At 49.6% G+C, this 26,241-nt stretch overlaps 1 protein-coding gene across 2 annotated transcripts in view; it reads left to right on the top strand.

Annotated features, from left to right (window-relative positions):
* The window catches only part of LOC144727956 (uroplakin-3a-like), a 29,868-nt gene extending 5,955 nt beyond the window's left edge, over positions 1-23,913 (top strand). Inside the window, exons 2-7 of one of the 2 annotated variants that reach the window (XM_078607104.1) lie at positions 11,110-11,274; positions 12,051-12,288; positions 15,002-15,096; positions 15,668-15,797; positions 17,639-17,786; positions 22,218-23,913. In XM_078607104.1, the coding sequence (XP_078463230.1) occupies positions 11,110-11,274; positions 12,051-12,288; positions 15,002-15,096; positions 15,668-15,797; positions 17,639-17,786; positions 22,218-22,397 (956 nt within the window). In that variant the 3' untranslated portion in view covers positions 22,398-23,913. Of the gene's footprint in view, positions 1-11,109; positions 11,275-12,050; positions 12,289-15,001; positions 15,097-15,667; positions 15,798-17,638; positions 17,892-22,217 lie in introns of both variants that reach the window. The other variant, XM_078607103.1, reaches the window with a different exon arrangement.
* The last annotated feature ends 2,328 nt before the right edge of the window (positions 23,914-26,241 follow it).

Genomic DNA, 26,241 nt, shown 5'->3' with positions numbered 1-26,241 from the left:
GTATCAGATAGTATCAGATAAGAATATCAGATAGTATTAGATAGTATCAGATAGTATTAGATAGTATCAGATAGTATTCGATCGGCGGTTGTGTTGGACTCGAGTGGCTAGTGCCGTTCTCGGGCACGTGAATGGCATATGAGCTGAACCACTCCAGCTGGGCGCGGATCAGGTGACGCGCCCCGACGTCGAATGACCCTCGACGTTTGATGGCGGGCAGCCCTCGCAGGCGTCGTAGATGGGAGACGTCAGCAAAACCGTTTGTCGCGTCGTCGGTAGCGAGTCCGCGTTTTTGGCACCTGGGCGGTAAGTGCCGCGGGGAGTCACGGCAATTGTAAACTTTAATTTCTGTTTGTGAATGGATTCCAGCACGTTTGCTTCCTGGAGCCGACGACGACGGGGGCGATGATGATGATGGGCCGTCGCTGGCTTCCTTGACTCGCGCGTCGCCTTCGTGCTCTATTGTTGCTTCACTCGTTCCACGCAAAGTGAACTTGCTTGACGGCCTTAAGCGTGGGGTTTTCCAGATGTCAGTCTAACACGTAGTAGGTTTTCGCGACCAATATTATCCAAAATCGAGGTTTTTTGGGTTAGATCGCGTAAATATAAATGTGTCATTGTACTCGCCACCGCCCGACATGGCCAATTAGTAAGTATTGTCACGTAAACAGAACATGCGTGACAAACCTTACTAATTGGCTGTGTCGGGTGGTGGCGGGTTTAACGACACATTTATATTTACGCGAACTCACCCAAAAGAAACCTCTACTATGGCTTTCCAGATGCATTGTTGGGCCCTGACGGGGTTCACCAGCGAGCTGGCTGGCGGGCCGCGCGAGCATCTCGCCGGCCACCAGAGATGCCGTGGAACTTGCCGACGTCCCCCCGTGAACCTTGACGTTTTGTGGACGGTGGGCGATGTTGGCATCTTTCATTTGCTGCCGTTTAGTTTCCCGAAGTCAAACGTGCGAAGAATAAAGTCTAGGAGTGTTTTTTCTTTCTATCAAGAAGAAGACTTCCACCGTGGTTGAATGTTTCAGCCTGGATGCCACCTGGATGAGAAGCTTTGTCGTTTTATCTCTGTTTGCTTTGTTGGCCTTTCAAATGTCAGCCTGCTTAGGTGGGTCAGCGAGCGTGTTGCGTGTGCGATATTCGCCTACATAATCCGGCGACCTTTTTGTGAAATTAGCCCACACCACCACTGACCCACCATTCACACGCCGCCAATCAGCCACCTCCACCACACCACTCAGCCAAACCCTTTCCACTCACCCACCATCCACACACCACCACTCACCTAGCCCTCGAAAAACACACCACCACCAACCCACCAACCTCCACTCATCCCAAAACACACCACCACTCAACCCCACACACCACTCTACCACACCCATCACCTCACCCCTTACCCCCACATACCACCAACCACCACCACTCACTTCCACATACCATTAACCCCACTCAACTGAACTCGACTCGTTTGCATTTCGTGGAAGAAAAATGCGCGTGCGACGTTGGTCCGTTGGTCCGGTTTTCTCACCCGTCCGATGACCTCATCCGCTCGAGTCGTGTCGGTCTGTGTGGCCACGTCGCAAGCCGAGCGGAGGGACGACTCTCCCACACCCCGCGCCCTGCTTCCGTCCACCCGGGCGACAGAGTCGACCTCGAGCGACTCCATCGCGGCCTCGTCCTCCGGCGGGCAGTCCGCGTGTGACCCGTGGCTCGGTCCGATCTCTCGTGACGCGGGCCGAGCCGGGCAAACGAACCACAACACCTCGCTGATCTCGTCAAGGGGCATAAACCATGACCACGCGAACTCCGCTCATCCTCGCAGCGGCAGAGGTTCGCTGCTAGTGATCGAACAAAGACGGCCACTGCATCATCGCGCGGCGCTTTCAGATGCGCTTCTGCGGCCGTCTGGAACGCTGTTCCTTCCGATATTTGGAAGCCATTGAGCTATGCACTTTTAAATCGTCTAGCTTTTAAACTCATTTCTTTAGATCTGCTTTCTGTGTTTAGTTTGTTGTCCTCCCTCCAAACCTCCGATTAGCACGGTTGGCTACGGTACGGTCCGAAAGAAGTTCAACATCAAACATCCATGGAGGAGGCGTCCTTCGACAACGCGGTGACACGTGGGCCACTCAGACTGGCGCAACGTGGGCCACGTGATGTGATGACGGTGGTGGGGCGAGTGTGACCACGTGCACGTCCGTCAAGAGTGTGGAGACAAGTGGCATGAAACGAAAACAACAATCGTGCATGTTTTTGCTGTTTAAAACGTATTGTAGTTAATCACGACAACCAGGGCTTTGTAGATTTCACTAAATTAGTTGTACGCTTTAATGAGAACAAAGTCTGCGTGACCACGTGCATGACACACTCAATCCACACTCATTTCCATTGGAAAACCGCCTCTAAAAATACACTTTAATTGTGCACAAACACGCTACACTCGATTCCAAATACTCCACATGCTTCTCACCGATCTCCACACCTCAGCACGTTCGGCGCAAAAGATGTTCAACGTGCGTACATGGATACGATCCTTCAAACAAATTCCTGCCGATACACCTTTGTCCACAATCGCCGCTTGTGATGTGCATGCATTCCCTCTCACGCCCGCCTGCGAAGTCAACGAACGACGCGGAACTTTGTGCGCTGAGGTCACTGCCACCTCGTCACCGTGACGCGCAACTGCGCGACCTTTGATGGAGCCCAGCAAACAAAAAATACCGCCCCAACCACTCGCCCACCCAGCCACTCGCCCACCCAGCCACTCGCCCACCCAGCCACTCGCCCACCCAGCCACTCGCCCACCCAGCCACTCGCCCACCCAGCCACTCGCTCACCCAGTCACTCGCCCAACCAGCCAGCCCCTGCAATGGTTTTGCCTCGGACAATCCAACACGAAGACCTCTCCTGTAACCAGTCAGGCGGGATATCAATGAATAAGTGCACCACCGTGTTTATTAACTAAACTATTTTACCAGGTAAGGCCCACTGAGCTATGTAGCTCTTTCTCAGAAGCGACCTGGCCACAAATGACAGCTCAACGAAGTGGCTTACCGTGTGGACATTTACAGCGACCAAATAATCTAAACGCACGTTGACAAATGTGGAGGGAAAAACCGGAGGACCCGGAGGAAATTCCACTGGAAGAGAGACACGCACACCCCAAATATGCAGCAGCTGTCCGAGGCGGGATCGCACCCACGACCTCCTGTACACCAGGCGAAGGGGTTAACATCTCCTAGCCACCGTGGGCGTCACGGTGGCTGGGAGATGGTAACGTCGGCATACCACTCATGCGGTGATGGTGTATCCAGCAAATCGCCACGTTTCACACGTGTTCAGGCCAAAGCCGAGTCCCAATCCGTGTGTCCCCACGAACCACCCCACCTGGTTTCTTCCCCTCTTATCTCCCCGCACACACAATGGCGGAGCAGACGGAACTGCGTAACAAGACAGGCACGCAGACAACGGGTCTCCTTCACATCGAAATGCTTTTTGTGTGTTTAGTTTGGGTGCCTTCCCCCGCACCTCCGATTAGCGCGGTTGGCTACGTACGGTGCGAAAGAAGTTCAACGTACTCGCAGTACGTATGCAGTAGTCATACCTTTCCCCAACGATTGCTTTATCGAACCGCGTGTTTCGCATATGCACGGTTTACCTATCGAGGTACGTTTCTTGGAACATGGGGGTGATGTTTTGGCTGCTATAGTATACAATTTGAACTTATATGCTTATTTGTATTTATTTAAGGCGCGCCACGGCGGCGTGATGTTATCTTCCTTGCCTGGTGTTTCTAGTTTGCATGTTCTCGGCGTGGGAGAGTGGATTCTTCTCCAGGTCGTCCGGGTTTTCCCTCCACATTTAGAAACTTGCGTTTAGACTATTTGTCCGATATTAATTTCCACGCGATAAGCCACTTTTTTTTAAATTAAGGTTTCATTTGTGGCCAGGTCACTTCTGAAAAGGAGCTCATGCTCAGTGGGCGTTACCTGGTATAATAAAAATAGGGTGAGGTCGCGTAAGTATAGATGTGTCGTAACCCTCCACCAGCCGACACATCCAGCAAGGTTCGTCACGTGACCAACGCGCCAGCTGGTTCCTACTGCAGCCCTCCGTGGTGTTGGAGAGTAAATCCACGACATTTACAATTCCAGTTCCCCGTGACGTCTCGCTGGGAGCTGCATCAGCCAGCGGCATCGGGTGATTTGTCAGAATCGTGCAGCAATCCACCTGCTTCTGATCTTACAGAGAGCAGCAGCAGCAGCAGCAGGACGAGGTCGTCACTGAACCCATCAGGTGCAGAGGTCAGAGGTCAGAGGCGGAGGAAGGGGGTGCGGTATTGTAATTATGTAATAGATTGGTAATAAGTTAATTAGCAAGTGCTTCCTCTGTTGTGGTTGTAAGATGTATTACTTAATAATACGCTTCCAGGCCGCACTAAGACTCTAGCTGTCAGAGCGGTTACAATTTTTTTGTTTCAATGGATTCTCGAATTAGTCTCGGTGGAGGGTTACGACACATGTATACTTACACAATCTAACCCCACTTGTAATGTGTTCACCATGTATGTTACGTGTGTTTATCTTTTAGCGTGTGATTAACAATGGGGAGGCGGGGTCACGCCGAAGGAAGGGGGGGGGGTAATTATTATCGTCACCATCATTAATTTGAGATTTAAAAAAAAACTTCAATATAATTCTGCGTCTTCTTGGTTCTTTCGGTAAAGTCACGTAGAAGGGAAATAATAAAATATTAAAAATAAAACATAATAAAATACAATTCTCACGACGTTTCGGTCACAACGCAAGCAGCTGTCAGAAAGACAGCTGTCTTTCCAAAAGACCTGTTCTTCACCTGAGGACGGCTGCTTGCGTTGTGGCCGAAACGTCGTGAGAATTGTATTTTATTATGTTTTATTTTTATTATTTTATTAATTCCCTTCTACGTGACATTACCGAAAGAACCAAAAAGATGAATCCATGCAGTCACGAAAGCTTCAAATCGAAATAGACTTTACACAACCCATCTTCCTCACGGTTCCACGGGCATTCCGAGAGTGGCGACATTCATCATTATTCAGTCCCAATTCAACTCGAGATCCCGATTGGGAATCAAACACCCCAGGAGCTTCGTGCCTCGAGGCGCGAGTGTTCGTACTGAGAAACCCAACCCACCCAAGGCACCGCCTCGGCTCCCAAGATGACCCAGCCTCCCGCGCGCGCAACCCCCCACAAATGTTCAACTCAAGGTTCCTGAAAGGCGACATTCTTGGCATTCTTACATCAAACCCCAGCGACTCAAAAAACAACAACCCCAACCACAGAATCGGCAGGTTCCGCGAGGACCTCAGCCGCTCGCCTACTGGTCTGTCTCCCTGCCGGGGGCTGATGCAGTCACAATCGATGATTCGTTTAATAATTTTCATATCGGTACCCCCTCCAGCACTTTTCATTTGACCTATACGGAGCTCAAGCTGCTCACTACTTCCGCATGCACGTGCCTCATCATTCACACACTGATTCCGCATGCTCTGGCTATTCGCGAGGATATGTCGGATGTGTGTTATGTATGTACGGCGAACTTTTTTCGCACCGTACCTACCAAACCACGCTAATCGGAGGTGCGGGGGGAGGATAACAAACTCATTACAAAACAGCAGTTCTAGAGAAATGAGTCTGTCAATCTATTTCTAGATTTGAAGCTTTCGTGACTGCAAGGAATCATCTTATTAGGCTTTTTCGGTAAAGTCACGTAGAAAGTAAAATAAAATAAAAACAAAAATCACGACGTTTCGGAGGCAACACAAGTCTCCGTCATCAGGTGGGACCGTCACAGCCAGATTAGCTGTATCAAGTGAGGCAATGATTCAAGATGTAATCCCTTAAAAGCGAGTTGAGGGGGGAGGGAGAGGGAGGGGGGAGCTCATCAGACTATGGTAGCCAATGAAAGGAACGTATCGGGAGGGAGGGGGGGCGAGGCCAAAAGGGTGGGCGATGGACGTGGAAGCACTTGTGCGCAAGCGGCCAATTACTGCACACGCCAACACAATGGAGCGATTGTGCGCAAGCGGCCAGCCACTGCACCCGTCAACACAATGGGCAGAGAGGAGGAGGGGGAGGTCTAATACACATGATAGACAAAAGAACGAAAATGATGATGGGTACAAACTTAGGGGGAGCTCATCAGACTATGGTAGCCAATGAATGGAACGTATCGGGAGGGAGGGGGGGGGCGGGGGGGGGGCGAGGCCAAAAGGGTGGGCGACGGACGTGGAAGCGCTTGTGCGCAAGCGGCCAATTACTGCACACGCCAACACAATGGAGAGAGAGGGGGAGTGGGGGGTCTGATACACATGATAGACAAAAGAACGAAAATGCCCATGTTTATACCAATGCTGGCTGAACAATGAAGAGAGTACTGTTAAAATAACTGGGGATGTTAACACTCGGTAAAGTACAGTAAAATAGTGCCTGTCAGATAAGATGGTCCAAAAAATTTGTGATTAAGTCTTTTTTGCGTGGTTGATAACATCTTTCCAATGATTACTAAGTTTGTACCCATCATCACGGTTGAAATTATGTCTGTGTTTGTATATTTGTATGGCTTCGTGTACAAACCTTTGATGGTAGCCGGGAGGTTTGCAGAGAACCTTGGTCTCGGAAAAGACAATTTCATGAGAGCCCACCGAGTTGTAGCAATGATCGGCCACGGCAGAAGAATCAGTTCTGCCGTGTTTCAGATCTGACTTGTGCTCGCGGACACGATCAGAAACATGACGTTTCGTTTCTCCAATGTAGCAATCACCACAAATGCAACTCAATTTGTAGACTCCAGGATACTGTAAGTCAGGAACGACATCCTTCACAGATGGAATCAGATCACGGATTTTATGCACTGTACTGAATCGGACTTGGATCTTATGTTTGTTTAGAATTTTGGAGATCTTTTTGGTCACGCCAGCTATGTATGGTAACGTGATGGTTTTGGTCGGAGTTTCATGTGGCTGTTTCTGTGTGGTGGGAGAGACAGCTTGGCGGATAGTACGGTCAGAGTATCCGTTCATCCTGAGGGCCCGATGTACATGTCTTAATTCACCGGTCAGGTGGTGTTTGTCAGAAATGCCATGTGCTCTGTGGTATAGCGTTTTGATGAGAGAGTTCTTTTGAGATGGGTGGTGGTGGGAATCCGGTTTCAAGTAGGAGTCTGTGTGGGTGGCTTTTCTGTAGACAGAATGTCCCAAGGAACCGTCAGGACTCCTCTCAAACAGAATATCCAAGAATGGTAGTTTACCGTCTTTCTCCACTTCCATGGTGAATCTGATGGATGGGTGTCTAGAATTGATGTGGTCCAAGAAGTGGTTCAATGCTGGGAGGCCATGTGGCCAGATGACGAAAGTGTCATCCACATATCTCTTCCAGTTATAGCCAACATATTCATGGAAAAGTTTGAATCAGACGCCATCCAGACATCCACCCTGCGTCCTTCCCTGTGGAAGAGATATGTGGATGACACTTTCGTCATCTGGCCACATGGCCTCCCAGCATTGAACCACTTCTTGGACCACATCAATTCTAGACACCCATCCATCAGATTCACCATGGAAGTGGAGAAAGACGGTAAACTACCATTCTTGGATATTCTGTTTGAGAGGAGTCCTGACGGTTCCTTGGGACATTCTGTCTACAGAAAAGCCACCCACACAGACTCCTACTTGAAACCGGATTCCCACCACCACCCATCTCAAAAGAACTCTCTCATCAAAACGCTATACCACAGAGCACATGACATTTCTGACAAACACCACCTGACCGGTGAATTAAGACATGTACATCGGGCCCTCAGGATGAACGGATACTCTGACCGTACTATCCGCCAAGCTGTCTCTCCCACCACACAGAAACAGCCACATGAAACTCCGACCAAAACCATCACGTTACCATACATAGCTGGCGTGACCAAAAAGATCTCCAAAATTCTAAACAAACATAAGATCCAAGTCCGATTCAGTACAGTGCATAAAATCCGTGATCTGATTCCATCTGTGAAGGATGTCGTTCCTGACTTACAGTATCCTGGAGTCTACAAATTGAGTTGCATTTGTGGTGATTGCTACATTGGAGAAACGAAACGTCATGTTTCTGATCGTGTCCGCGAGCACAAGTCAGATCTGAAACACGGCAGAACTGATTCTTCTGCCGTGGCCGATCATTGCTACAACTCGGTGGGCTCTCATGAAATTGTCTTTTCCGAGACCAAGGTTCTCTGCAAACCTCCCGGCTACCATCAAAGGTTTGTACACGAAGCCATACAAATATACAAACACAGACATAATTTCAACCGTGATGATGGGTACAAACTTAGTAATCATTGGAAAGATGTTATCAACCACGCAAAAAAGACTTAATCACAAATTTTTTGGACCATCTTATCTGACAGGCACTATTTTACTGTACTTTACCGAGTGTTAACATCCCCAGTTATTTTAACAGTACTCTCTTCATTGTTCAGCCAGCATTGGTATAAACATGGGCATTTTCGTTCTTTTGTCTATCATGTGTATCAGACCCCCCACTCCCCCTCTCTCTCCATTGTGTTGGCGTGTGCAGTAATTGGCCGCTTGCGCACAAGCGCTTCCACGTCCGTCGCCCACCCTTTTGGCCTCGCCCCCCCCCCGCCCCCCCCTCCCTCCCGATACGTTCCATTCATTGGCTACCATAGTCTGATGAGCTCCCCCTAAGTTTGTACCCATCATCATTTTCGTTATTTTGTCTATCATGTGTATTAGACCTCCCCCTCCTCCTCTCTGCCCATTGTGTTGACGGGTGCAGTGGCTGGCCGCTTGCGCACAATCGCTCCATTGTGTTGGCGTGTGCAGTAATTGGCCGCTTGCGCACAAGTGCTTCCACGTCCATCGCCCACCCTTTTGGCCTCGCCCCCCCTCCCTCCCGATACGTTCCTTTCATTGGCTACCATAGTCTGATGAGCTCCCCCCTCCCTCTCCCTCCCCCCTCAACTCGCTTTTAAGGGATTACATCTTGAATCATTGCCTCACTTGATACAGCTAATCTGGCTGTGACGGTCCCACCTGATGACGGAGACTTGTGTTGCCTCCGAAACGTCGTGATTTTTGTTTTTATTTTATTTTACTTTCTACGTGACTTTACCGAAAAAGCCTAATAAGATCTGTCAATCTAGATGATGATTTAAAAGTTGCATAGCCGCAGCGGCTTCCTAATATCGAAAAGAGGAGAGCGTTCCAGACGGACTGCAGAAGCGCATCCGAAAGCGCCGCGCGACGACGGTGATGATGATGATGCGGTGACCGCCGCCGTCTTTGCTTGACGGCTTAGCAGCCAGAAGCAGCATGAAGCTGCCGGAGTTGGATGGCCGGAGTTGGATGGCCGGAGTTGGTGCGGCGCTGGTTGATGCTCCTTGACGCGATCGGCGAGCGCATTTAAGATTCGACTCTTTCTGCCTCGGCGCGCTCAGCGCACGGGACACGTGGATGCTCATTCTGATGGCTCGGGCCAACGCCGCGTGGCATTCGAGTCTTTCATTGCGAGCACAAAAACAATCGATTGTTAATTATGGACGAATCCATCCTCGCACGACTATTGTTCAGTGTAATAAACTTATTTCTTTCTGCCCCGGTTACAAGACATGGTCAATTGCTGAATTTGACTTTCGTCATTTCTGAGAAACTGTATTTTATATTTGAAGAAACAAACAACAACCCCAATATGGAATCGCCGATACATTGCGATTTTAGTTTGTTTGTTATAGGACACGAAGGGTGCTCACCAATGTTGGGTAAGAGAGTCCAACTGTGATCACTTCAGAGTGCTAATGTGGCACTACGTCGTGGGCTTCTCTGTGGCACGGCACGTGCACCGATGCCTACTTCATTGAGGGCGATATTGGCAAGCAAAATCTAGATTGATCGACCGATCGATCGATCGCTCGATGGCAGTTCTGGAAGGACGATCCCTCGCCTACTTGAATGTCTCACGCAATCTTGGGATAGGGCCCACGTTTTAAACAATATCGAGACTTGTGTCTTCATGTTTCCGAGCGGAGGGGGTCTCAGCTGTGAATTCACAGCCTGTTCTCTGTGCTTCCACGGGGGCAGCGTTAGTGGGGGGAATTGAGAAACCCGCACGTACGAGAAGATACACACCAACGCTCCTCCGCACATCCAAAGTCTCTTGGAAGAGCCGTCGGCTCGCTCGCCGCGTCCCCTCGGGCAGCGAGGGCGTCTCGTTTAAAAAATAATCACAAATAACGACGGCGAGCCTCGGACTCGCGGTGATCACTCCCATCACTCGGCGTGCTGCCGCCCTCACTCATCTCAAGTTGCCCGTTTATTTTCGTTTCTTTCTTCTCAGGTATGTATAGCCCGAGTCACTGCCTCGGGGTGGTTTCAAATCAACAACAATGACAACAGCAACAGCTCTTACGCAATTAGCCGTACGTGAGATGCTACGCATACGTCAGATGCCGCGCATAGTTCGCGTGGAGATTTTGTCTCGGGGAAGAGAAATCACGACTTCAGATTATTTATTTTTACGATCCTTAGATCTTATCATTTAACTGCCAGGCTGTCGTGGCACGTACACACTTAAACATTCACAAACACAACACACACTCGCGTAAGTGATTTTATCGACCATCTATTGAGGCAGGCAGGTATGGAACTAACCGAAACAATTTTTTTACTTTACCAGGTAAGGCCCACTGAGATATTTAGCAGTTTCTCTGAAGCGACCTGGCCACAAATGATAGCTCAAAGAAGTTGCTTGTCACGTGGAAATTTATAGCAGCTAAATTTACTTTAAACACGTGACGTTGATTCTAAATGTGGAGGGAAAAGCCGGAGGACCCAGAGAAAAATCCACGCGACCATGGGGAGAACATGCAAACTCCAAATATATATAGGGTCGGGATCGAACCCACGACCTCCTGCATACCAGGCAAGGTAGTTAACATCTCCTAGCCACCGTGGAGCCCACAGTGGCGATATGTTAATGACGACACTGCTGATGATGACAATGATGATGCTGCTGCCACTGATGACGATGATGCCATTGCCTGTTCCAGTGTCACAGGTGGTGCCCACCGTGGTGAACCCCAACCTGCTGGGAGCCGTGACGCAGACGACGGTCGCCCTCCAGGCGCCCTTCTGCAGCGCCCTGGATGCGGAGGTGGCGGCTCTCGGCTCGGTCGCCGCCAACCTGCGGCTCTTCGTGGTGGCCACGGCGCAACGTGAGTGCCCGCTTCAGTGCTCCTGTAGCAGCGATCTTCGCTCATTTTCAGAGGGGGGCGGGGCACTTTAGCCGATAAGACATCGTCAGAGTGAGTGAGGGCTGCCGCCACACATTTGAAACCAATGCCAATGTTGGGTTTGACAGCAGCACGATGATGATGATGATGATGGGGTGGTGTTGTCACTGTGTGTGTCTTGTCGGGGACGCCGCACGTCAGGGGACGCGCTAAAGGCCACCAGGGGGGCCGCCAGTGGCCAGCGGGGGCCTTGCAATGAAGACCACTGGGATAGAGTGTTACCCCTTGCAATGAAGACCACTGCTCTGCATATTTGAAGTTTGGATGTTGAAGCTGTATGTTGAACTTCTTTCGCACCGTACGTAGCCAACCGTGCTCGTCGGAGGTGCGGGGGAAGGACAACAAACGAAACATAAAAAGCAGTGAATTCCAATCTGGAATGAGTTTTCAGTCGAGTTGACGTTGGACCAACAATGTGACAACGTCAACCAAAGTCGGGTTGGCCCAACGTTGGCATGTTTATACCAGGAGGTTAGACTCTCCAAAACTAACAACCACCTTGAAATGTTTTGGCTTTCGTAATCGAAACTCACGACGACGGAAGTTTCCCCTTCAGCGCGAGTCCGCCGCCGCAACGCAAGGCGACCGAGAGTCAAAGCCGCACCAGTTGGGTGAACAATTGGCAACCAAAAAAAATGTTTATGAGAAGAATCTCCAAACCCTCACACCGCCCCCCCAACCACCCACCCCGTCCATAGGCAATGTGAGCAACGAGATGATCACGAGCTCGTCGATCGGGCTCGACAAGGGATACGCGGGCTCGGGCGCGGGGAGCAGCGGCTGGTACGTGGCTCTGGGGGGCCGCCCCCTACAAAGCTGCACCGGCTCCCCGCCGTCGCTGTCGATGTCCACCAGCTACTACCGCGTGGGTGCCGACTCCATGTGCAGCGTGGAGGTCACGTGCAACGGGCCACTCAAAGCCGGCACCTACTACTGGTGAGATTTAAGAATACGTGCACAATAGAGGGGTTTTTTTTGGGGGGGGGGGGTTAGGTCGCGTAAATATATGAATGTGTCGTTAAACCCGCCACCACCCGACACAGCCAATTAGTAAGGTTGAGTGTCACGTAAACAGAACGTGCCAATTCGTTACTAGTACAGCAAATCCACAACATGCGTGTTATCCGTAAGGTTTTTTTTGGTGTGTGGGTTAGGTCGCGTTATTGTGCCGTTATAAAATGTCCAAATGATGAGTCGCTTCCTGGAGCCTTCATTTGTGGCCAGGTCGCCTCTGAAAACGAAGTGAATACCTCAGTGTGGTCTGCCTGTTACCATGGGGATGGTTCATTTTTAATTGTAAGTGTTTTTGTTTTGTTTGTTGTTGTGACGTTCTTAGCCCGTGCCCCGACTGGACACCTGTGAAAAAGAGCTTCATAGCTTATCGGATTTTTCCATTATAAAGAAATATTCAGAAAAAAAAATCTGAAATGTTACTTTGCCATGAAGCTGAACTAGCAACGAATTGGTCGCGTTTTGTTCACGTGACACTCAACCTTACTTGACTGGCCGTGTCGGGCGGTGGCGGGTTTAACGACGCATTTATATATTACCGCGACCTCACCCCCCCAAAACAAATCTCTATTTGGAGATAAATACCTTGGGGACACCACAAGCAATTGAGAAAGGGATGCAGGGAGCGATTGCACTCTCCCGCAGGCAAGGGCGAGTCTGCTTTTGTAGAAGAGAGCTATGTATCTTGGTGATATCTGTCTGCTAATATGTCTGTCTATAGTTTTCTGGTTAGATTTTATGTCGCTATTTCATTATACCTGATGATGATTGCTTGTGTTGCAATCGAAACGTCGTATTCTATTATTTAATTTAATTTATTATTTTATCTTTAGACGTGACTTAACCGAAAGAAACAAATAATAATTCCTGCAGTCACGAAAGTTCTAAAATTAAGGTTGGTGGAAGGTTGGTGGCGTGAGTCTCGGGGAGAGTCCTTGCTGAGAGCCGGACATCAACACTCGTTGGCTTCACCCACCGCCGCCTGACGAGACTGCCCTCTCGTGGCAGAAGGGTTTCGCAGCAACGGGATGTCAGCCCCACGTGAAGCGGACAAATGCCAGACGCTCAATACTTTAGTTTAAAAAAAATAATTGAACCCTTGAGGCTTGACCTGCACGCACAACCCGATCAAGACGAGATGGCGAGAATTGAGAATTGGGAGACAGTGGAGGGAGAGTATTGTAGGCCGATATGCAGTGAGACCCTGGACAATATGTATATTTAAATTGGTCATTTAATTATTGTTGTGTGAACCCAACTAGATAGAATTATTTTGTATTATTTCTCTGATTAAATGGTATCAGAAATACATTCTCAATAAAAAATATTAAATCACTCCCATCTTTATAGATAAGTACCTTCATCTGTACGTATGTCTCAAAACCTCAAGGGTATTTTCCGACAAGGTAGACCGCTGAAATGTGGTGCATGGGTAGCTTTAAGGACACAAACAACAAGAAATATCAGAATTTTTTTTGTGTTTTTTGCGGAAAAATATTAATGTTTGGAATAGTTAGTGTCTGATCGTAAATACAAATTTCACAACAAATTATATCAGGCCAATTATTATATTTATTGAAAACTTCTGCCTGGCAAAGACAGGCTTTATGAACTAGTAGACTACTATCACGGATAACTGCTATTCGAGAATTAAATCTCCAACGCCTATTGATGCAATGCATCCATACTCTGTCAATATATGTTTCAAGGACAATGCATATATTATCAGAGTATGTTTTTTGTTTGCATTCTGGCCGCAAGCGTCGTGGTTAATGCAGACATGATTCCTTGTAAAAGGTTTCAGTTTGGTGTTTTAACATCTTAACACCTGTTTTGTTGCCAGATAAAAGGGAAAAACCTATTATCATATGTTGGTACTGGCAAAGGAGGTCTCATGATGTACATATTCTACTCACTGTTACTGCTCATCCTGCTGCCACAAGAGGGCAGTGTTGCCACGCAGCAATCATTGAAGTCAAAGTGTTCCGTGAAGATCTCTGGGTTTGATCTTCACTAGGCTGCTCGTGGTCCACCCTGAACCACATCCACTGCACACACCGTGGCAGCAGTAGATGCGGATAACTGATGATGCACGAGTGGAAAAATTAAAGACCTCTCCAGAAGTAGTGGTGCGACTGTGATTTTTAAACTCTTTTTCAGAAGCGACCTGGTCATAAATGATAGCTCAACGAAGTGGCTTATCGTCGTGTGGAAATTTATGGCAGTCAAATACTGTAAACGCGTGATGTTGATTCGAAACGTGGACGAAAAAACCGGAGGACCCGGAAGAAAAATCCACACAACCACGGGGAGAGCATGCAAACTCGAAATATACAGCAGGCGTCAGGTCTGGGATCGAATCCACGACCTCCTGTGTACAAGCGAAGTAGTTCACATCTCGCCACTGCGGCACCCTTTTTCAGCGATGCTGGCAACCGTCATTGACTGGTCCCCGGTACATCTCACGTGGCATTTCCACCACTGGCCAAGGACTGCCTAAACGAATCTTGGAAATTTAAGGGCACTTTGATGTTTTTTAATGAGTTTTATTTATCACCTCACAACGGCCGCATATTTGAAACGTTGCCGTTCTGACGAGCCACGTTAACCGGGATCGCGACGCTGTGACTGCTTGCAGGTTCAAGTACCTCGTGGGGACGGTGGCTACCAACGGGGCCATCGACGGCGCTTACCTCGAGTCTTCCTGGTCGAAACCCATCCGGCTGAACAAAGGTGCGGCTCCGTCTGTGGCGCGCGGCGCTGAGACGATGGATATCCAAACTGGGTCCTCGCCCGTTCCCCCTTCGACAACTGCCGCCGCACCAGCTGGAAATATCGTCCGATAACCTCCCAAGAACGACACGGCGTGGGAAGGCCTTCATCCAGCAGTGGATTTACAAATCCACTGGGGGGGTGCCACGGCGGCTAGGAGATGTTAACTACCTCGGCTGGTGTGCAGGAGGTCGTGGGTTCGATCCCGACCCTGACACCTGCTGCTGTATATTTGGAGTTTGCGTGTCTCTCTCCCCGTGGTCACGTGGATTTTTCTCCAGGTCCTCCGGTTTTTCCCTCCATATTTAGAATCAACATCACGTATTTGGCTGCTATACATTTCCATGTGATTCGCAACTTCTATTGAGCTACCATTTGTTACCAGCGCGGTTCTAAAAATAGCTTTATAGCTCAGTGGGCCTTACCTGGTAAAATAAAAATGGTTTATAGTTTACAAATAATTTCATTGCTATTATTATTATTTTAATGACGAACGTTTGGTTCTTGATCGCCACTGCCACCCCATGTCCAGCCGGTGACCTCAACGCGATCGGCGTGACCCCTGGGCCGCGGTCGGGCGGCATGGTGGTGGTGACGGTCATCCTGGTCGTGCTCCTCTCCATCGCCTTGATCGGGGCCGGCCTGGTCTTGGTCATCAGCAGGTGTGCACCCAGCACTCGCACAAAGACAAAGACCCCCCCCCCCCCGCCCCAGTATAGCCTCAACAGACTGTTGGGGCAAGTCCTGTTATCGAGCACCTACGAAGGCCGGCACGGCACATAAGGGGGGTGGGGTGGCCAGCGCTACGCCCAGCCGCCTTTGTCTCCCTAGTGGTGATGTTTACTACACACCACATCAGGTACTCGTTTGAGGCCGAAGCGACCTAAGGGAGGCCCAGGACCGGTTCAAATAATCGTCACCGGTGTTGGCCGTGAGTGGGAATCGAACTCGGGTCGCCGGGTTCGTAGCGCAGCGTAGCGCTAACCGTTACACCACCGCTCCCTTGTCCACAGACGTTGCAACGACTCATCCACCGGCACTGTAACAAAACAACATTCTCACAAACGTTACAGCGCGGTCAATCACCCGCGGGCAGAGCAACGGCAAACTTACCCCACAAGCACCGCAGCACCACCAGTCACGCACTGGGGTTGGTGTCCTCTCGTAAGGCGAAGTTTGCCACTGTAAAGGCGCTGCCGCGGGTGGTCCGTAGCGATGCGATTGGGCGCGACGTGAACGCCGATCCATTGTCAACCAATAATAAGAAATACCAATAACAATCTTCTTGGTTCTTTCGATAAAGTCACGTAGAAGGGAAATAATAAAATAATAAAAATTAAACATAATAAAATATTACAAAATATTATTATTTCCCTTCTACGTAATTTTACCGAAAGAACCAAGAAGATGAATCCCTGCAGTCACGAAAGCTTTAAATCTAAATTTACCAATAAAAATGCCTACTCATACCGATAATGAAGCACTGCCGTAATGATGGTGCACCAAGACGGTGGTTGTCAACCGGGGGTACACGAACCCCCGGGGGTACGTGGCAATGCCCAAGGGGTTACGACGCGAGGTGGTTTGTGCGAAATTATATCGTACGTGAGAGCCATCGGTGAATAATCACGTACGAATCTGCCAATATAAAATCAGTACGATAACATTTAAAGCCACATGGTGACCTAGAACGATATAAGAGACCTTTCTAAACTCTATTGATCGTAAACAATGCGGGTTTCCAATAGCAACCAGCGAGCGTGAACAAATGATGTCACGTGTGCAGAGCGTCCGTTGATTTTTTTTATTCACTTGCAGTCACTTAGCTAGTTAGGTGACCTCACAACATGGACAATTGGTTAAAATATCGATGTTCATTATTCATACAATTATTTCTCAGAATCGTGTTGGGGTCAGGCAAGGGGAGGGGTAACACTCAACAAGGGGGAGAGTAGCCGAAATAGGTTGAGACCCACCGCACTGAGATCTACAGGGCCTATTGCATAGGGAGAACTACGGTAACAGGGCACCATCACCAGGCACGAACCCCGGTAACTATGGCAACAAGGCACCATCACCAGGCACGAACCCCTGTAACTACGGTAACAAGGCACCATCACGAGGCACGAACCCCGGTTACTACGGTAACAAGGCACCATCACCAGGCACGAACCCCGGTTACTACGGTAACAAGGCACCATCACCAGGCACGAACCTCAATAACTACGGTAACAAGGCACCATCACCAGGCACGAACCCCGGTTACTACGGCAACAAGGCACCATCACCAGGCACGAACCTCAATAACTACGGTAACAAGGCACCATCACCAGGCACGAACCCCTGTTACTACGGCAACAAGACACCATCACCAGGCACGAACCTCAATAACTACGGTAACAAGGCACCATCACCAGGCACGAACCCCGGTTACTACGGTAACAAAGCACCATCACCAGGCACGAACCCCAATCACCCGGCGCTTCTCCCGACTCCCCCAAAGGTTCCTGGAGCAAGGTGCGTCCGACGTGGAAAAGACCCCGATTAAGATCAAAGAGACCCCGATGAAGAACAACGGAGGCCGCCACGCCGACGACGTCGACGGCCGCCGCAATGCCGGCTTCGCTGCCGAGCCGGGCCCCGGGCTCACGGTGAGGGAGCCGGCGCGGCCGCTGCAGGTGCCACCGCCGCCGCCGAATCGGTCGTCTCGTATGGAGGATGATGACGGTGATGGCGGCGACTGGGATGAATTGGAGGTGCGGCCTCCGTTGCATTAAACTAACTAACTAACTATAACCATTTTTAATTTACCAGCTAAGGCCCCACTGAGCTACAGTTTATAGCTCTTTTTTTTTACCAGGTCAGGTTTTTATTGTCAGAAGCGAGCTGGCTGTCACAAATGATCTATCATGATAGCTCAACGAAGTGAATCGGATTTAGAATCTCTATCCTGGAGAAATCTGGTGAGCTATGAAGCTCTTTTATCCACAGATGCCCTGTAGGGGCGGGTCATAAAGTGACAACAGCAAGTGGCTTATCACGTGCACATTTACAGCAGCCAAAATATTCTAAACACAAGTTTCTAAATGTGGAGGGAAAATCTGGAGGACCCGGAGAAAAACACACGCGACCACGGGGAGAACATGCAAACTCCAAATATAGAGCAGGCGTCAGGGTCAGGATCGAACCCACGACTCCCTGTAAACCAGGCGAGATAGTTAACATCTCACACACCGTGGCACTCCAAAGTAAACTCACTTGCAAGACTGCGAGGTGGTCAAAAGATGGCAACAGAGCAATGGGCTCAACCCCCATGAAGATTTGCTGGAGTATCTGTAGTGTGTGTGTGGAGTGTGTGGAGTGTGTGGAGTGTGTGTGTGTAGTGTGTGTGTGTAGTGTGTGTGTGTAGTGTGTGTGTGGAGTGTATCTGTAGTGTGTGTGGAGTGTGTGTGTAGTGTGTGTGTGGAGTGTGTGTGTGTAGTGTGTGGAGTGTGTGTGTGTGGAGTGTGTGTAGTGTGTGTGTGTAGTGTGTGTGTGTAGTGTGTGTGTGGAGTGTGTGTGTGTGGAGTGTGTGTAGTGTGTGTAGTGCGTGTGTGTAGTGCGTGTGTGTAGTGCGTGTGTGTAGTGCGTGTGTGTAGTGCGTGTGTGTAGTGCGTGTGTGTAGTGCGTGTGTGTAGTGTGTGCCTGTGTAGTGTGTGTGTGGAGTGTGTGTGTGTGTAGTGTGTGTGTTTGTGTGGAGTATGTGGTGTGTGTGTGTAGTGTGTGTATGTGGTGTGTGTGTAGTGTGTGTGTGTGGTGTGTGTAGTGTGTGTTTGTGGTGTGTGTAGTGTGTGTGTGGAGTGTGTGTGTAGTGCGTGTGTGTAGTGCGTGTGTGTAGTGCGTGTGTGTAGTGCGTGTGTGTAGTGCGTGTGTGTAGTGCGTGTGTGTAGTGCGTGTGTGTAGTGTGTATGTGTGGAGTGTGTGCCTGTGTAGTGTGTGTGTGGAGTGTGTGTGTGTAGTGTGTGTGTTTGTGTGGAGTATGTGGTGTGTGTGTGTAGTGTGTGTAGTGTGTGTGTGTGGAGTGTGTGTGTGTAGTGTGTGTATGTAGTGTGTGTAGTTTGTGTGGAGTGTGTGTGTAAGTGTTTGTGCGGAGTGTGTGGCTTTGTGTGGAGTGTGTGTTTGTGTGGAGTATGTGGTGTGTGTGGAGTGTCTGTGGAGAGTGTGTGGTGTGTGTGTGTGTGTCTGTGGAGTGTCTGTGGAGTGTGTGTGGAGTGTGTGTGGAGTGTGTGTGTGGAGTGTGTGTGTGGAGTGTGTGTGTGGAGTGTGTGTGTGGAGTGTGTGTGTGGAGTGTGTGTGTGGAGTGTGTGTGTGGAGTGTGTGTGTGGAGTGTGTGTGTGGAGTGTGTGTGTGGAGTGTGTGTGTGGAGTGTGTGTGTGGAGTGTGTGTGTGGAGTGTGTGTGTGGAGTGTGTGTGTGGAGTGTGTGTGTGGAGTGTGTGTGTGGAGTGTGTGTGTGGAGTGTGTGTGGAGTGTGTGTGGAGTGTGTGTGTGGAGTGTGTGTGGAGTGTGTGTGGAGTGTGTGTGTGGAGTGTGTGTGGAGTGTGTGTGTGGAGTTTGTGTGTGGAGTGTGTGTGTGGAGTGTGTGTGTGGAGTGTGTGTGTGGAGTGTGTGTGTGGAGTGTGTGTGTGGAGTGTGTGAGTGTGGTGAGTGTGTGTGTGGAGTGTGTGTGTGGAGTGTGTGTGTGGAGTGTGTGTGTGGAGTGTGTGTGTGGAGTGTGTGTGGTGTGTGTGTGTGAGTGTGTGTGTGGAGTGTGTGTGTGGAGTGTGTGTGTGGAGTGTGTGTGTGGAGTGTGTGTGTGGAGTGTGTGTGTGGAGTGTGTGTGGAGTGTGTGTGGAGTGTGTGTGGGGAGTTGTGTGTGGAGTGTGTGTGGAGTGTGTGTGTGGAGTGTGTGTGTGGAGTGTGTGTGTGGAGTGTGTGTGTGGAGTGTGTGTGGAGTGTGTGTGGAGTGTGTGTGTGGAGTTTGTGTGTGGAGTGTGTGTGTGGAGTGTGTGTGTGGAGTGTGTGTGTGGAGTGTGTGTGTGGAGTGTGTGTGTGGAGTGTGTGTGTGGAGTGTGTGTGTGGAGTGTGTGTGTGGAGTGTGTGTGTGGAGTGTGTGTGTGGAGTGTGTGTGTGGAGTGTGTGTGTGGAGTGTGTGTGTGGAGTGTGTGTGTGGAGTGTGTGTGTGGAGTGTGTGTGTGGAGTGTGTGTGTGGAGTGTGTGAGTGGAGTGTGTGTGTGGAGTGTGTGTGTGGAGTGTGTGTGTGGACTGGACTACGGGGAGTGGTAGTGCAGTGGTTATCACGCTGTCCTCTGAATCCGGCTCACGTCCAACACCAGTGATGATTATCTGAACCGGTTCACCGGATCAGCCTGAGACTGCCGGATAATGTTGGAAGCGAGATAGTCGCCCGCCGGATAACCGATGATCGACTGTATATCCAAATCAAATTGTTAATGTTTTGTATCGTAGTTCTAGTTTCGCAGTAGGGGGCAGTGTAATCCCAACTTCGTATCTTGAAGGTATATTTGTTTCCTTCAAATTATGGCAAATTTGGGTCATGCCGCGAGCACACAAAAGGGGCCTCCCTCTCTTCGAATGACGGAGCGAGATATGTGACGTCCATTCTGAATGCAGGTGACGCGTATTTTGTCGCTAATTCACCTGCAGAGATAACCAGGGTGCAATGCGTATATGTAAAATAGTCAAAACAATAGCGTATCCTTCCATAAGCTTGGGAAACCAATCGGTGACCTCTATAAACAAAGGGGTATATCTGTTCACTCGTGTGAAAATAACCGTCTTGAGCGCATCCACGGAAAGCTCTTACTCGATTAAGGACATTTCACTCGCGTAAATATAGAATGAGAACAGTTTGTAGACATGAGCAGCTATGACCAGCGGTGGCATTTCCACATTTCCACGTTGGGAGCTAATCTGTCCATCGGGTGAACACTGTTGTCATCCCACAAGATGTGGGTTCGATCCCGACCCTGACGCCTGTTGCTGTATATTTGGAGTTTGCGGTGTCTCCATCATTATCACGGTGGTGAGATGTAAATACCTCAAAAGTTTAACTACCTCACCTAGTGTACAGGAGGTTGTGGGTTCGATCCCGACCCTTACACCTGCTGCTGTATATTTGGAGTTAGCGGTGTCTCTCTCTCCACGTGGTAGCATAGATCTTTCTCCAGGAACTCCGGTTTTTCCCTCCACATTTGGAATCAACATCACGCGTTTCGAGGTTTTGGCTGCTTTACGTGTCCACGTGATGAGCCTCTTCGTTGGGCTATCCTTTGTAGTCGCCAGGTCCTGGAAGGCGATTGGCCAAATCGTCCACGCCCGAGGAGGCCACGGAATGATCCGCCTTATCTTCGCCGCACGGCTTCAGACGCCATCGTATCTTGAACCCGGTCGCGGGCGCATGTTGGGGATTGTGGGATGTGGAGCCGACCTGACGGACTCGTGTTCTCTGTTGCGATACAGTTGTTGTTGTTGTTGTCGTCTGTGCTTTTTGTTTTGGTGCCATTTCTTAATTTGTTTATTTATTTGTGAGTTTTGCTTGGTCGTAGTAGGGATTTCTCTTGCTTGGTACTGGCTGTGTATGGCATTTGGTCCTCATAATTCATGTATGGCATTGTGGGATGCTATTAGCATGAATGACACGATATAAAATGAAACTCTTATTCTTCCACGCTCGAACTCATGCGAAGGCGTGTGCGCACGTTGTATGTGGGTGTGTGTTGAACTTCTTTCGCACCGTACGTAGCCAACCGTTGCTAATCAGTGGTGCGGGGGAAGCACAACAAATGAAACACAAAAAGCAGTTATAGAGAAATTAGTTTTACATCTGGGTGATTTAAAAAGTGCATCATAGCTCCAGTGGCTTCCTAACACCGTAAGAGCGTTCCAGACAACCATTGCGTATGTACCTATGTTGGACTTCTTTCGCAGCGTACGTACCGACCGTGTACGTACGTGCCGACCGTGTACGCACGTACGTACGTGGGACAGCAAACTCACGTGCTGTGCTCGCGATGTCGCCCCCCGCCCTTCGTCACGAGCGCAGGTGGCGACCCCCACCGACAGCGGACTGGACACGTTCTCCGCCAGAGACTCCTTCCGCATGCAGGTGCTGCAGGAGGAGCACCAGGTGCAGCACGAGGGCAGCAGGAGAGTGGGGCCGGGCGGTGTCGACGGAGATGACCTCTACTCGACAGCCATCACCCTGCCCAAGGCCACGGCCTGAATCGAGGGTCGAAGCAAGAAGGCCTCGCAAACTCGAGTTGCGCTGCAGTTGAACTTCCATTGGCGATCGTGCTCGCACGCTGCAAGGCACGAGAGGGCATTATAGCCCGCAGGGTATCTCGGTATCGGATAGTAATGCAAATGCAGTATAATACCAGAACTTTATATATATTTTTTAAACGGTTATGTAGGTAAACGGTAACTTTGACGTGTGACAAATATGAATACATCCTATACTAGCGTACGATGTTTAACCACTGCCAAGAAGAGTACATCGATGATTGGAAACACGTGACACGCTTTCTGTAAAGCAGCGTTGGATCACTACTTGTTAAGATGGCTCGAGCAAGTTCACTTTCAACCAATAGCTCTGTCGGTCAACTCCAGCCTCCAGCCTTGTGTCGTACACAATCCCAACGCATTGCGGTCACAGAATTGGCAGCGTATATCGGTACTGCTATTGTACAATAATAATACTATACATAGCATCATTGGGCATGCCCGTATTTACCGGTATTGCAAGTCTCGGTGTCTGGAGTACTGTACATACTTGCAGTTGTTTCCTAGCATTTAAATGGAAACGCTGCGAGGTGTAGAGGCCACGGTCACAAGCACACTCAGGATGTCAAGGCATCAACACAGTAGAGTGACGAGCAATGCATTAGGAGACTGGCAGGCGTCGTTGTTTGATTATGAATCGGCAAAATTCTAAAGCAACCTCCAGGAATTGATGTATATACACGTACGTTGAACTTCTTTCGCACCGTACGTAGCCAGCCATGCTAATCGGAGGTGCGGCGGAAGGACAACAAACTATGGGTCTCTGTGTGATGAGTCTATGGGTCTCTGTGTGACGAGTCTATGGGTCTCTGTGTGACGAGTCTATGGGTCTCTGTGTGATGAGTCTATGGACCTACGTTGAACTTCTTTTGCACCGTACGTAGCCAGCCGTGCTGCCACACAGTGAAGACACTGGACATTCAAGTCGAATTCATTTGTGTCGGAAAACAAAACACCGTTTCCTCCCCCCCCCCCCAGCACTCTGCTGCTTTGATTGTGGAAAACTCTCGTTTATGCATCCTGAAAGCTTTTATACAAATAATAATAATAGTAATATTCCATGCGTTTGCATACAAGGCTCCAGCTAGACAATGGGCCCCATATATAACGTGTATATATATGCAGTATTTGTCAATATAAATGACTAGGCGGGAATGATAATTTTTCAATGGGGAAAAAAACAAAACAAAAATTATCTTTTGGGGAAAATGTAATCGACGGTGTAAGCAGCAGATTGTGACCAAATTGCAATTTGATGGTTCTATCGGCTGATTTGATGGCTGAGATTTACGTAAATTTTAACTGTGAAAAATAATGATATATTATTCTGTGAAAAATTCTGTGGTAAGTAAAAAAAAAACGTCAAAATGTACTTGTGTATACATGAAGGCATGTGGGTTATCATCGTTAAACATACAACGCCGCCTCTGCTGTAATAAAGCCCAAGACGTGGATAACGCCCCGCACGCTGCGATTCTCGAACTCGCAACTCGCCCCGGTGAGCGACGCCGGGGGCTCGCGGACGATGGACACACTCGGCGAGGGCATCGGATCGGATCGATCGAATGATCGATCGCATTTCCCACGTCACGCCAGCAGCTGTCAAATGACGCCAGTGCATTTCCTTAGAGCCGCTGAACAGACGAGAACGTTGAAGCAATAAGAATAGTCTTGAATCGAGATTTGAAGTTTTCGTGACTGCAGGGATCCATACTATTTGGTTCTTTCGGTAAAGTCACGTAGGTATAAAATAAAATATTACGTAATAAAGCCAAAGACGTGGATAACGCCTACGTGACTTTACCGACAGAACCAAAGAGTAAGAATCGTCTGTTCACCCTCTCCAGCAACCAAACAGTCGGTGTAAAGGTGTTCATTCACCAAGCAGATACCTAGCGCAAGCCATCACGTCTGCATTAACCACACGTGGTTGTGGCAAAAGATGCAAACAAACATGCGCTGATAAATATACGCCTTGTCTTTGAAAGCTGACTGAACACGTGTGTTCGCATGTGCATAACTCCAGTGGCTTCCTCGTATCGGAAGGAACAGGCGTTCCAGACGGCCGCAGAAGCGCATCAGAAAGTGCGCGGCGATGCCGTGACCGCCGTCTTTGTGCGATGGCTTAGTAGCCAGAAGCCGTCGCCGCTGCTGTGAGGATGGGGCATGGTGACGCGTTTCAGCAGCCCTGCAGCACGCCGCTGCCCCACACACTGCTGCCCCACACACCTAAACGTGGCTATGCGGTCGGACATGGTACGACATTGTGTGCGTAGCTACATATGTGTAGGGGTGTTAGAGAGAGAGCCGTTATGCATGGCAGCTTATGGGAAACAAACACAGTGGGCGGGGCTACGTGAGTGCACGGGGGGGGGTGCTCTCAACGACGTCCGCACCAGGCAGCCCGGGGCCCCACCCCTCAGCGGGGGGTTGAGTATAAAGGGGGATGTTTCAGAGGGCTCGGGGCAGAATGTTAAAGCTAAACGAGTGAAGACCGAAGATCGTCTAGCTAGAGCCCTGGACTCCCCTGGGACGCCGCCCTTGTCAGGGCCGCGCAGGACCGAGCCAGCGGCGTGGTCCCGAGAACCAGAGCCAGGACTCTGGGACTCCGGGTACCGTAGCCCGACTTACCAGTGTCGGGCCAGACAGCCTCCCCTAGCCCGTTAGTGGAGGACTAGGAGGTAGGTCAGAGATAGCTAGCAGTGTATTCCCAGCTAGCCGGGTGAGGGGGCCGATACCCCCTCCAGTATTGTATGTCCGCGGTTGTGACAACTGTTGCGGAATAAATACGTGTGCCTCAACCCCGGGTGTCCAAGAGTCCTCAACGGTATTACATATGCACTTTCAAGGGCCCCGCGCTAAATGCTTTCAAGCTATCAATTCCGTTTCGATTTAAAGCTTTCGTGACTGCAGGGATTCATCTTCTTGGTTCTTTCGGTAAAGTCACGTAGAAGGGAAATAATAAAATTAAAAAAAACATAAAATACAATTCTCACGACGTTTCGGCCTCAACGCAAGCAGCCGTCCTCAGGTGAAGTATTTCCCTTCTACGTGACTTTACCGAAACTATCAATTCCGGTTCAGTGATTCTGCACTTGCTCTATTACTATAGTACTATACCACCTTCAACTTTTACGAACGACTGGGTGTTTAAGGTTAGCGATTTGTCGTATTATTTGGCTGTATAGCAAATGAAAAACATTCAATTACTTTACTATGCAAGTAAAAAAAAAAATGTGTGTTTAAATATATATTTATTTCCTTTAGGGCCCCTTTAAAACATATGCTATGTCAGGTCCCGCACTAGCTTAATCCGGCACTGCTACCTGGTGTTGTTGAGCCGGCTGAACACAAACTGGCGGCGGAGGACGGAGCAAAGCCGGCGGAATCTGCCGCTGATCTCGTTCAGCCAACCCCAAGGCACCACCCCGGGGGTCTGTCCCGTGATCTCCTGCCAGCAGCGTCGCCTTCGACACTTTTCACGTGATAGCCTCGAAGCGCACCTAGCCTGGCACGGGCGCCGTGCTGACGTCACCGCCACAGTGGCAAACGGCAGCGGTTGTTGTTGTCGTCATAGGATACTTAAGGCGTTGACATAGACCGTGGTCTCCGGCAGTAGTTCTCAGAGTGTTGTTCCACGCACCACCACGTGGCCCGCGACGATCGTTCACGTGGGCCGAGGGACTGTGACGCACAACGCCGCTTGATCCGCGACAATCACGAACAACGTCTTCCATGCCTTTTGTTTCGGATATTAATAAACACAGTATTTAACTTATGATGTT

Source organism: Lampetra planeri, chromosome 27 (assembly GCF_965212315.1).
Source record: "Lampetra planeri chromosome 27, kcLamPlan1.2.h2, whole genome shotgun sequence".
Classification (NCBI taxonomy): Eukaryota; Metazoa; Chordata; class Hyperoartia; order Petromyzontiformes; family Petromyzontidae; genus Lampetra; species Lampetra planeri.
Note: the sequence above shows the minus strand (reverse complement) of the source record. Positions and strands in the feature narration are given on the sequence as shown.